The 10,973-nt window shown below is 42.5% G+C and overlaps 2 protein-coding genes across 2 annotated transcripts in view; both read right to left on the bottom strand.

The window, feature by feature from the left end:
• Window positions 1-1,462: 1,462 nt before the first annotated feature.
• LOC135257924 (E3 ubiquitin-protein ligase TRIM35-like) lies at window positions 1,463-5,957 on the bottom strand. The gene is made up of 6 exons (XM_064341142.1): window positions 5,450-5,957; window positions 3,710-3,724; window positions 3,250-3,480; window positions 3,099-3,121; window positions 2,501-2,619; window positions 1,463-2,086 (listed from the first exon to the last, which is right to left on the bottom strand). Exons 1-6 carry the CDS (start codon window positions 5,849-5,851, stop codon window positions 1,563-1,565), a joined length of 1,314 nt encoding a protein of 437 aa, XP_064197212.1. The 5' UTR covers window positions 5,852-5,957; the 3' UTR covers window positions 1,463-1,562.
• Window positions 5,958-9,165: 3,208 nt separating this feature from the next.
• The window catches only part of LOC135257923 (E3 ubiquitin-protein ligase TRIM35-like), a 4,239-nt gene continuing 2,431 nt past the window's right edge, over window positions 9,166-10,973 (bottom strand). Inside the window, exon 4 of the mRNA XM_064341141.1 lies at window positions 9,166-10,159. Coding sequence (XP_064197211.1) covers window positions 9,605-10,159 — 555 coding nt within the window. The 3' untranslated portion in view covers window positions 9,166-9,604. The remainder of the gene's footprint in view (window positions 10,160-10,973) is intronic.

The following is a 10,973-nucleotide window of genomic DNA, read 5'->3' as shown; positions in this document are numbered from 1 at the left end:
ATGATGCAGGTAAGCAGTGAAAAGCTCTGATCACCCTGCAGTGCTCTGAGACTCAGTCTCTCCTCTGTACTCAGGGTACTGTGGTGAGCTGAAGCTCCTCTGCTAGTCGATGGGTTTCACAAACCTGTCACAGTCTGAAGAACAGAGCACACTCTCTCTCTCTCTCTCTCTGCACACACACACACACACACACACACACTCTCACACCCTAACATGATATTAGTCTGTAACTGAACCTCCAGCCACAAGCAAACCACAAAATCACACAAATCACAAACCGCCCCACTGCTGAGAGTAGCAGGTGAGGCAGGAGCCCCAGTGCTCTCTCAGTCCTGCCAGACATGTAATTCACCATTTAGCCGTTATCAGCCAAAGGAAGCTTCCATGTGCTCAGCCAGCATAGCCTGGGGGACCTGGGGGACCTGGGGGGTTACTATCTGAGGTGTGTATGTGTGTGTGTGTGCCTGCACGTATGTGTGTGTGTCAGAGGGGGAGTCAATGCACCTGCCTACTCCTCTTTTTCACCAGTTAAAATATATAGCTTTCTTCTAGATTTGAGTCCTGCATCTAGGTCTGCCGTTATAAATTTCATCTCTCGTTCTTTTGGAATATTCTGCTGCCCTTTAGTTTCTTCATTTTGGCTTACCTTGGGGACAAAAGCTGTGGTTTGGTATCTTCTTTCATTCATTTCTTGTGTGGCTGTTCATGTTTGTAACCATTGTTAATTGTTTTATGGTAGTTGAACCTCGTCGTTAGATTAGATGTGAATATTTGTTGTAATATTTTATGAGGTGTGCATTTTGATAAAGGTTGATCCAAACAGTTTGCTCTGCCTATCAACAAATTCTGCGATTACCAAATTAAATCAAATAAATATATTTTTCAGTTGGGTAAGTGAGCTGTTTTAACTGTGTTCCGTATTCAGAGTGCTGGACGTAAACGAGGGTGTTAACGGCAAAAACTGCTGGGTTCGGAAAATTAAACATATTTCAATTAATCCTCACCTTGCTGACACTCCATACACTTTGTAGAGCAACGGCTTCACCCAATACAACAATTTCAGAAGCCCTCTTGTGGACAGAGTGGGTATGACCACAGACATTTCCCTCATGCTCAGTTCACAGCACCATCCAGGGGGCACTGGGCTTATCCACTTCTCTCACTTGATCTGCTGAATTCAGTTTGAACTGAACACAAACCCAGCGTATGAGGGGAGAATTTGTCTCTGTCTGTGTTCACACTGCACTGAAGAGAGAGACTTACCTCATCACGCACCTGGGAGACACACAGGTGACGGGTCAGGAAAAGAGCAGCACTCTGGAGTGATTCCACTGGTGCATTTATTACACTTCAACTGATTACACACAAACCAGTTCCAACATTGACATCATGAGGTTACAAAGGGACATTCACCATGAACTGCTGCAAACATGGATCATTAAATATATAAATATAATATCATTTAAATAATTAAAGAAAACATCGTAATAGATATTTTTATCTCATTAATCACAGTGAAAGAAGCAGCCTGTTCACCTGATCCTTGCCCACAAACCACAGCACTATTCCACTCTTATAGATACCTTCAGTGGACAGATCTGCAGAGAACCAAGCCAGAAGAATGGAAACACTCTCTCAGTGAAGGAGTGTTTAAAAGTGTAGAGAGGAGTGTTGTCACTGGGGTCAGAGAATGACACCTTCCCCCTGTCCCAGTCCAGATGCACTCTGACCCTCTGGGGTTTCCTCCGCACAGTGAGGAGTGTATGTGGGGAAGTCAGGGCTGTGTATTTCCCATTGAGCAGCCGTATACTCCACACTCCTCCTGCTGGGCTCAGATACACAGCCCCTTTCCTGCTGATAGACTCTTTAGCCACACCTATGTCCCAGTAATCTTCACCCCCCACTTCTACATCCCAGCAGTGTCTCCCTGAGCTGAATCCTTCAGAGCCCAGCACACGATGTCGCCCATCAAATCTCTCTGGATTATCAGGAACCTGCTGTCTCTCAACACAGACTTTCACACTGGTCAGATCCTCAGACAGTGAGAGGATGGGATGTGCTGTGTTTGGGTCCAGAGTCACAGGAGCTGAAGGGACAGAGAATGAGACGTCAGCACTGATCTGCACAAAGGAAAACCATCAGACACAATGGGCTCCTAATGATATAACTGGGTTTCACAAAAACAACCTTTACAGTCTCAGATACATATGAGAGCAGCACTAGAACTAAAAGCTATAACATTTGTAAATGTTCCATGTTGTATAATCATTGTATGAGTGTGCAAAGCCTGTCCCTTCCTTAAAATATGTTATCACTCTTAAATCAATATTTTATTATGAGCATCAGTGAGATTAAGGACTGGTGCTCAGTCTCTTCACTCCAGGGCTCTTACACAGGCAGGACCAGTATGACTCTGACTGGCTTTATCAGCTTGTGGAAAGGATGCTGAAGATTCTCCCTGTACAGTGACAACGCAGAGCTCCCTGCCCCCAGTACTCACTGTATTGAACAGTCCCCAGCATCTTCTCCCACACTCTGTACTTCAGATTGCCCAGGTGCTTGGCCACATCAATCAGTGCTCCTGAGACCTTCTCTGGATCCCCCAGTGTGCACTGGGCTCTGCAATAATATTCAGGAGTCACTTGTGCTGTGGGCATGGCTTCATTACCATAGAAGATTATCAGCAGCAACATCAGATCATCATTCTATAAGAAAATGGCTCCATCCCTCCCAGCGTTCTGCCACACAGCCCCACTGGCTGCCAGATATGAAGCAGCCCGACCCCACTGAGGGACACACACTCACAGGAGGGGGCAATTTGTATTCTATCATTGATTACCTATTATCTGTATCACGATTATTATGATGTTATAATTATTATGATGTTAATCATTGTGATTAATATAATATAAACATAACCATTGTAAAACTTAATTTGATAACTAATTTAGTTAGGGTGCAGCATTTTTTTTCCATCTGGTCCCATTTTACTCATCATTGATGAAATGCTACATTACATGCCCTCACATTTAATCAGAAGAGAGAAAGGATGAGGAGATTAAAAGATTGAATAGAGAGAAAGGCTGGAGTTCACATACCGTTTCTTTACATCTTTGTAGCTCTGAAATAAGCGAATAAGAGTTGATTTTAATCACTATAACCAATTATAAAAACTGTATCAATGTAATATATTCCCATTTGAGTATCTTGATCAACATGTTTTACGTGTGATTATGACACATGACTTACCTGCAGGAATGAGACGTCTTCAGCCCCCAGCTCCTGTTCTATGGCTCTGATTTGTTCTGAAAGAGATGATATCTCTTCTGTCATCTTCTCAATATTCTCCTTCAACATCTGACTCTTCTGCTTCTCTTCCTCCCTCAGTGCAGTGATCCTAGCTGCCTCTTCATCTTTTAGGAACTGCTGAAGTTTCTCAAACTCCATCTTTATCTGTCTCTCTGTGTGCTGGGCCTGACTCTGGAATAAACATTGTTCACAATCATTTCAGCACAATCCAGTGCTGTATTTTCAACACTCTGATTTAAAGGCATCAGTACAGTACCTTGATATGGTGTGCTATTTGATCACAGTCAAGATTCACAGCATTAAAGGCTTTTAGATCCTCCTGCATTGGAGCCAGTGCAGTCCTGAGTTTCTCCTGGAAAGAAATGACAGAGTCCACACTTTACTCAGGAAATAGACTGACAGTAAACTTCACCACCTACAGAGACAGCACAAGGGCATAAAGCATACAGGCCAAAAACTATGGGTTTCACTGCATGGATGTGATCATGTTATGTAGAACAACACTGGACAACAAAATATGTGTTTGAGCTGGTGATAAAATTTTCAAGTAATATAAATTAGAATGTTCAATTATGAAGGCATTAAGTAATAAATACAGGAAAGTGTAATGATTATTTGTTTTACACAAACAGTAATCGTTTCTTCATTGTTGTTCTGTGTTGATGTCACATTTATTACAGACAATATTTATTATGCCAAAAAGAGAAGTAGTCGCAAAATATTGCATTAATTGTCAAAAGCTTTTTATAAACGCAGTTTATCCATAATCTGTGCCAGGGATGTAGCTATCATTTTCAGATCGGTCACATAATTAAAATGAAAAAATTGTTAAAATTTTGTTTATTGTTATTCATCTCATTGCAGATGAGTGTAAGAAAATGAAGAAAATACATTAGCCCAGGGACCACAGTGCAGTATACGAACAGCCATAAACAATTAAAAATAAGAATTAATCCAGGAATGAAAATTATAACAAAGAAAAAAGGCACTGAACAATACTTAATGGACAATTAATCATCATTCCTGTAAATATGCATGAAATCATTCAGGTAAAAATGCATAAAAAGGTGCATTCAAAACTAGTAGTTAAAAATACATGAAATCCTGATCTGGCAACCCGCTTCCCTACTCTGATTTTACAGGCCTTGTCAGTTTAAGGGTTCATTCGGGCATTGGCAGCATTTAATTTACAAAATGGATATTAGAAAATGGCTCAAAGCTCTACCTGCCCCATCCAGAACAGGACAGAGTTCAGAATTTACTGGATCTTCTCATTCACACTCAGAACCACCGATACGTGCCAAAGCTACAGCGTCTGGACCTACAACCTCAAATGAAGTCAGTGACACTGCTGGTCTTGCTATGCTACTCGATCCAGCTAATTCAGCTAATGACATCAGCTCCCCTCCAGCTTCACTAGCTAGCAGTAGCACATCAGGTTCCAGCAGCACTACATTTGGACCAGACCCTCCACTGCAAACTCCACCAGAGGATTATAGAAGAGGAAAACCTGACCAGGTGAAAGAGGACAAGTATCTAAACCACATTTTTAGTAGGAAAATGCTCATTTGTAAGTGACTGGTGGCACAGGAGAGACTGACTGGAATACTCATTATATAATATAACAAAGGCTTTCATAAACATGCAAGCTCTAAAGAGCATCTGACATGTGAGGCTGTTCGGAGGGAACAAGAGAAACGCTCTGAGACACACAGAAATTTCCAGAAATTGATTAACACAGAGCAGCCTTCTAGAAATAGATAATACATGGCATCCATAATTGATATTTTAGACCTTCAAATATGACACTGCCATCTAAACCCATCTAAATAAACATCAGTGCCCTCCCAGTGAAAAAAAAAAGTTCCTCCACTGATTGACGTCTGATGCTGGCTTTGCCCCACCCTCTTGTCTCTCTATGTTAGTCATGTGACACATAGTATGGAGCTCAAACTGCAGTCATGCCTGAGAACTATGTTCACTTTACACAGTTCTTTTATTAGATCCCAATAGTTTTTATTCCAAATGAATTTACAAAAGAAAAGGATAAAGCATACACAATGTGATACTATGCGTAAACTGAAAATTCTTACAAGCTATTAAAAATGAGGTAAAATATGAAATATGATCTGACACTTACCTTATACTCTTCCGCAGCCTCTTGAACTGGTCGCATTTTGTGGTTTTCATGTTTTTTTGAAGTTTGGCAGATAACACAGACGGGTATTCGATCCACCAAACAGAAGAGTTTGAGTTTCTCACTATGCAGACTGCAGAGCACTTCAGATCCTGCTTTAGCTCTCTGACTTCTCTCCTTTAAGAAGGCCTCACAGGCATTCCCCAGGGACAGGTTAGGAGGAGGTTCTTGCTTAAACCTTTTCCTGCAAACTGGGCACTCCTGAGATCCCTTCTGTTCCCAGTACTGCTGCAGACAGGCCTTACAGATGCTGTGACTGCAAATCAGGACAACAGGATCCCTGAAGATTTCAGTGCACACAGGACAGGAGAGCTCCTCTTCCATGAGAGAAGATCCAGACGCCATTCTGTCTCAGTCTGATCTGAGCTCAGTAATGATTTCTGCTAAATCCAGTAGCTTAAGTTTCAGTTTCACTTATTGCCGTTACTCAAAAGGCAGGTAAAAAAAAGCCTCTTTAAACCTCCTCTCAAATCTCTGTTCTTCTCAGTCTCGCATTGTTTATCCCTCCAATACATTTTTTTTTGAAATTCATTAATTTCTGGAAAACATCTGGTCCATCATGTAACACAAAGCTTTACCTGTGAGAAACTTTACTTCGCTCTTCCTGTTAGACACACCCAATTTTCACAGACAGTACTTCCTGCAGGGGGCAGCATTGCACCACTGAGGTTTGATTGGTTGATCTGCCAGCAGTTCTACACCAGCCCTGTTCCTCAGGTTCTGTCAGTTCTCTCTCATGTGTGTTAATCCAAATGGAATCTCATTCCCCAGCTAATCTCAAGCACACACCCTCTCCTACAAACATTATTGAAACACAAATCCACAGTCTGAGTCCACAATTCATTACTCATTGTAGTATCATAGTATCATCACTTAAAGCTAATGGAAAGAGATGGGCTTTAGAGCAGCTCAATCATACAATCAAAATATTTATATAGCAAATTTCACAAAACAAATTGTCACAATGCACTTCGGTACTACAGTAGCAACCAGAGTACAGACCCAGGCGTAAACTCCCTCAGGAGCAAACCTAAAGCAACAGCAGCAAGGAAAAACTCCCTGTGGCAGATGGGAAGAAACCTGGAAAGGAACCAGGCTCAAGGGGGGAACCCATCCTCCTCTGGTCAACTCATCTACAGCGTGTGACTGAAACGTTCGCAGCTGCGCTGGACAGAGGGCGAACGCTTCTTGTACTTTGTGTCTTTAAAAGCGCAACTCCAAAAAAAAAATTCCTAAGATTAAAAGATTTACTTTTTCCAATACGTGTAGCCACTTCTTAAAAACGGTTCACCACGCGAGGTCAAAATTCAGCTTTGGAGGGGAAAAAAACAATATGTGATAAATATCCTCTGTTAGCAAGATGATGGAGAGAGCTGTGGTTTAGAATAGGCTCAGAATGCGTGTGCCATGCAGACCGAAGGGTCTGCAGGACCTCTGTAAATGACAGACCTCTTATTTAGGAACGCAGCACAGTGCTCGGAGTGTGACTGGAGAACTGCTCATGCAGCGCTTACTCTACAGAAACACAGACACAGGCACCAAAAATCAGAGGTTACGCACACTTTATTGTTACTCACGGAGAAGAGCAGAAACAGAAAATTCCAATGCAGGGCAGCTCCTAAAAAATTGCCAACCATTCCTTTCTGAGGACAAGGACAACGAAAACAAAACAAAACTCAAAAACTCTGTCTCAGTATGTGCTCCCTGTCTCGGCACCAAACTGTGGGGAGAAACACACCTTTAAGCACCTGTGCTGATTAGCTAACGCAACCCAGGTGCGTGTGCTCTCTCTACCAGCCAGCGCAGCCGAGACCAATCTGCTTCTGGGGCGTACTGAATGCCATACCCCTCCCACCCCAGAATTAAACCGAAGGCTAACACCGAGACCGCTCCCTCTCGAGTTTTGGCACCAAAACGGTCACATGCCAGCGTGACACCACTGAGAGGGAGATGCGGAAATTCAAGGTTGCTGTAGAGGAAACAAAGCTAACAGAAATTTAAGCAATTATCATTTCCAATGTTACAGTACTGTTCATTACAGAATATAGCCAGGATTCAATCAGCATTTGTTCTGAACTAACTATTTAAAAATGAAAAGCAATAATCACCCCCACGCCCATTTACAAACACACTTTCTCCAGTTCAGCTAAAACTAGCTAATCCTGAAGGCCAATGTTGTATCAACACCACTGAGATTTCATTCTTAAAATCAAAGCTGTGTACCAGGGTGTCCAGAGAGAATACTATGCCTATCTGTTCAACCAACAAAATTAACTGTATGCGTATAATCTTTCACACGATTGTTCTTCTTTATTTAGTCATTGTGAATTTCTTGAGGACTAACATACACTTTAATCTTTCTGCTTTCATTATTTTATAAGCGTCAATGATTGTAAATGCAATGACAATTCTTTCTCAAAAACCAGAAACAAAGGTATGGCTTCTAGGAATCTACAATTATAGGGAGAAACATTTGCCAGTATAATCAAATTAATAAGTAAACTGTAATTGGCTGTTCAAGGAGGTAAAAACACACGATTGGAATGTGCCTGTTGACAACACTCTGACAATGACGTGATTCCAGACGTCAAATTAGTGTATTTTTGACCGGTTTGGTCTTCCATAGTAGGAAAGGTGGTAAGGACGGAAAAAAGGAGCGATTGAATGTAGACCTGGTAGAGCCAGGGCTTCATCCAACACCTCAGCACAGCCTCAGTCGCCCTCTTGTGGACAGAGTGAGTATGACCACAGTCATTTCCATCACTCTCAGACTAGAGCTTGAAACGGGCCCAAAAACTTCAGCCTGACCCTACATGAGCCCACATTCTATTCAGCCTGAGTCTGACCAGAGCCAGCGTGTTGCAGCATTTTGGAAGCTGAACCTGGTTTGACCCTGACTTTTAATAAGTGCATCAGTACAGTAGACACGCCGTGGTTTGGGGTATCTCTGAAGTTCTGTTCAGAAAAGGTGTGATTGATGTCTGGATCAGATCAGTTGATGGTGCACAGCGGCAGGCTTGTGCATTATACTGTCATAACGCTGATGGTCCTGTTTCACGGCTCCCATACTTAAGCAGGGCATCACAGAATTCGCATTTTACAAACCTCATGCTTTCGTCTGCAGCTCATTCAAAAACCGTGTAAAAGTTCGTCCAGACCTGGGATTCTCCATTCGATGGCTGCTGCCTCACTTCATTCTCCCCTGACTATAACTTCTTTCTCCCCGGCTCTGAGGCATCCATTCTGTCACTCACAGAGCTCAGCTTAGACTCGCTGGCCTACAACTGCCATCCAGCTCACACAGCGCTCTGTGCTCAAAATATAAAGGCCCAGCTACAAAGAGCAAAACCCCAACCAGACCAATAGAAACAGGCAGAATTAGGACCTGAACCGACCCAAACCCTCGGGTACTGGTCCGGTTTTATGGGGCTCAGGTGAAAAATACAAACTCACTCTCTGAGCTCATAGCACTTGCAGGGTAGTTAGCTAATCAGTATATCAGATCAGCTCATGTGAGTTTGAACTGAACCCAAACCCAGCGTATGAGTGGCGTGTTTGCCTCTGTCTGTGTTCATACTGCCCTAGAGGAGGAGACTTACCTCATTACACACCTGGGAGACACACTGGTGACAGGTCAGAAAAAGAGCAGCACTCTGGAGTGATTGCACTGGTGGATTTATTTATTATTACCTCAACTGATTACACACAAACCCACACACTTACACTACCACCGTATAGCACAGTTATTACTCAGTGATAACATCAGGAAGTTATGTGAAAAGAAATTAGACACTTCTCATGGAAACACTACAGAACGTTTCAAATAAAATAATAGTTTGTTGATGCTGTTTGACCGGCAAATATTTTAATGAATCCTGCTCAGATGTGATGGAATGCAGTTGTTTTAACCTGATTTTTACTGCAACATCATGAGATTTCAAAGTTACATTCATCATGAACTGCTGCAGAAATGGATCTATATTTCATAATTGATTCAATAAAATATTGTAAAAGATATTATCTACAAATATGCTCATTAATCTTGTCAAAGTGAAAGAAGCAGTCTGTTCACCTGATCCTTGCCCATAAACCACAGCACTATTCCACTCTTACAGACACCTTCAGAGGACAGATCCGCAGAGGACCAGGACAGAAGAATGGAAACACTCTCTCAGTGAAGGAGTGTTTAAAAGTGTAGAGAGGAGTGTTGTCACTGGGGTCAGAGAATGACACCTCCCCCCTGTCCCAGTCCAGCTGCACTCTGACCCTCTGGAGTTCCCTCTGCACAGTGAGGGCTGTAGGTGGGGAGCTCAGGGCTGCGTATTCCCCATCGAGCTGCACTATACCACACACTCCTCCTGCTGGGCGCAGATTGAAAACCCTTTTCCTGCTGATGGACTCTTCAGCCACACCCACCACCCAGACCTCACCCCCCACTTCTACATCCCAGCAGTGTCTCCCTGAGCTGAATCCCTCAGAGCCCAGTACACACCGCCCCCAATTAAATCTCTCTGGATTATCAGGAACCTGCTGTCTCTCACCACTGTCTCTCACACTGGTCAGATCCTCAGACAGGGAGAGTTTGGGATGTGCTGTGTTTGGGTCCAGAATCACAGGAGCTGAAGGGACAGAGAATGAGACGTCAGCACTGATCTGCACAAAGGGAAACCATCAGACACAATGGGCTCCTAATGATAAAAACTGAGTTTTACAAAACCATTATACAGAACCATTATAGCCTCAAATACACAGTAAAGGCCAAAAGTATCAGGCCACCATTGTTTTCGGCTAGGTAAAGAAGAATGTATTTAATATATGCACATTTAATGAATAACAAACCAAAGTACAAATATTGCTTGCTATTTCTACCAACAATAACTTAAAACGTTGGCTTACAAATAATCTTAGACACCACTTTTTAAAATTTTATTTAAATAAAAAGCAGGGACTACCCCTGTTTTCTTCAGGTCAGGCATATACATCTTGTTGTGTGTAGATACTGAACTCTTTCTGTAGAAATAAATCCTATTTCTTATATGGATATACCTCGCCGTGCTGGTTATTCTAAGGGGAGAATTTACTCTGCTGAACATTGTGAAGCAGGTGGAGGGGTGGGAGAGCCTAATACCCTTAGCCTGTAGTGCCAGTAAGCCCCGCACATCTAAGCCTAACTCCTTCTTTGCCGTAGTAGTGCAAGTAAAATACGCACCAACGTTTCAAGCAATATGGAAAAGAAAGAGTTAGGCTTAGATGTGTGGGGACAAGTAAACATTGTGACAAGAACGTTTCTTTTGCTAGAGACCGCAAGATATTTGTCTACTGCCTCCTGATCTTCCTGGTCTTCTCCTGTTAAAATTACTGCCCATTAGCTGGACACTGCTGAGTGTGTGCTGAACACTGCACCTGGATATATTAAGCCTTTTTACAATTTCTCACTGGGAATAATCTTGTCACAACATGCTTATTT

The sequence above is a fragment of the Anguilla rostrata genome, chromosome 6, assembly GCF_018555375.3.
Source record: "Anguilla rostrata isolate EN2019 chromosome 6, ASM1855537v3, whole genome shotgun sequence".
NCBI lineage: Eukaryota > Metazoa > Chordata > Actinopteri > Anguilliformes > Anguillidae > Anguilla > Anguilla rostrata.
This window is presented reverse-complemented; position numbering and strand designations above follow the sequence as displayed.

What these genes read in the sequence shown, in the direction of transcription:
- LOC135257924 (XM_064341142.1), bottom strand. Translation starts at nt 5,851, where the DNA reads ATGGCGTCTGGATCTTCTCTCATGGAAGAGGAGCTCTCCTGTCCTGTG. An exon ending in AAGACGTCTCATTCCTGCAG is followed by an intron (nt 3,122 to 3,249) that starts GTAAGTCATGTG and finishes CGCTTATTTCAG; the next exon opens with AGCTACAAAGATGTAAAGAA. An exon ending in TACAAAGATGTAAAGAAACG is followed by an intron (nt 2,620 to 3,098) that starts GTATGTGAACTC and finishes ATATTATTGCAG; the next exon opens with AGCCCAGTGCACACTGGGGG.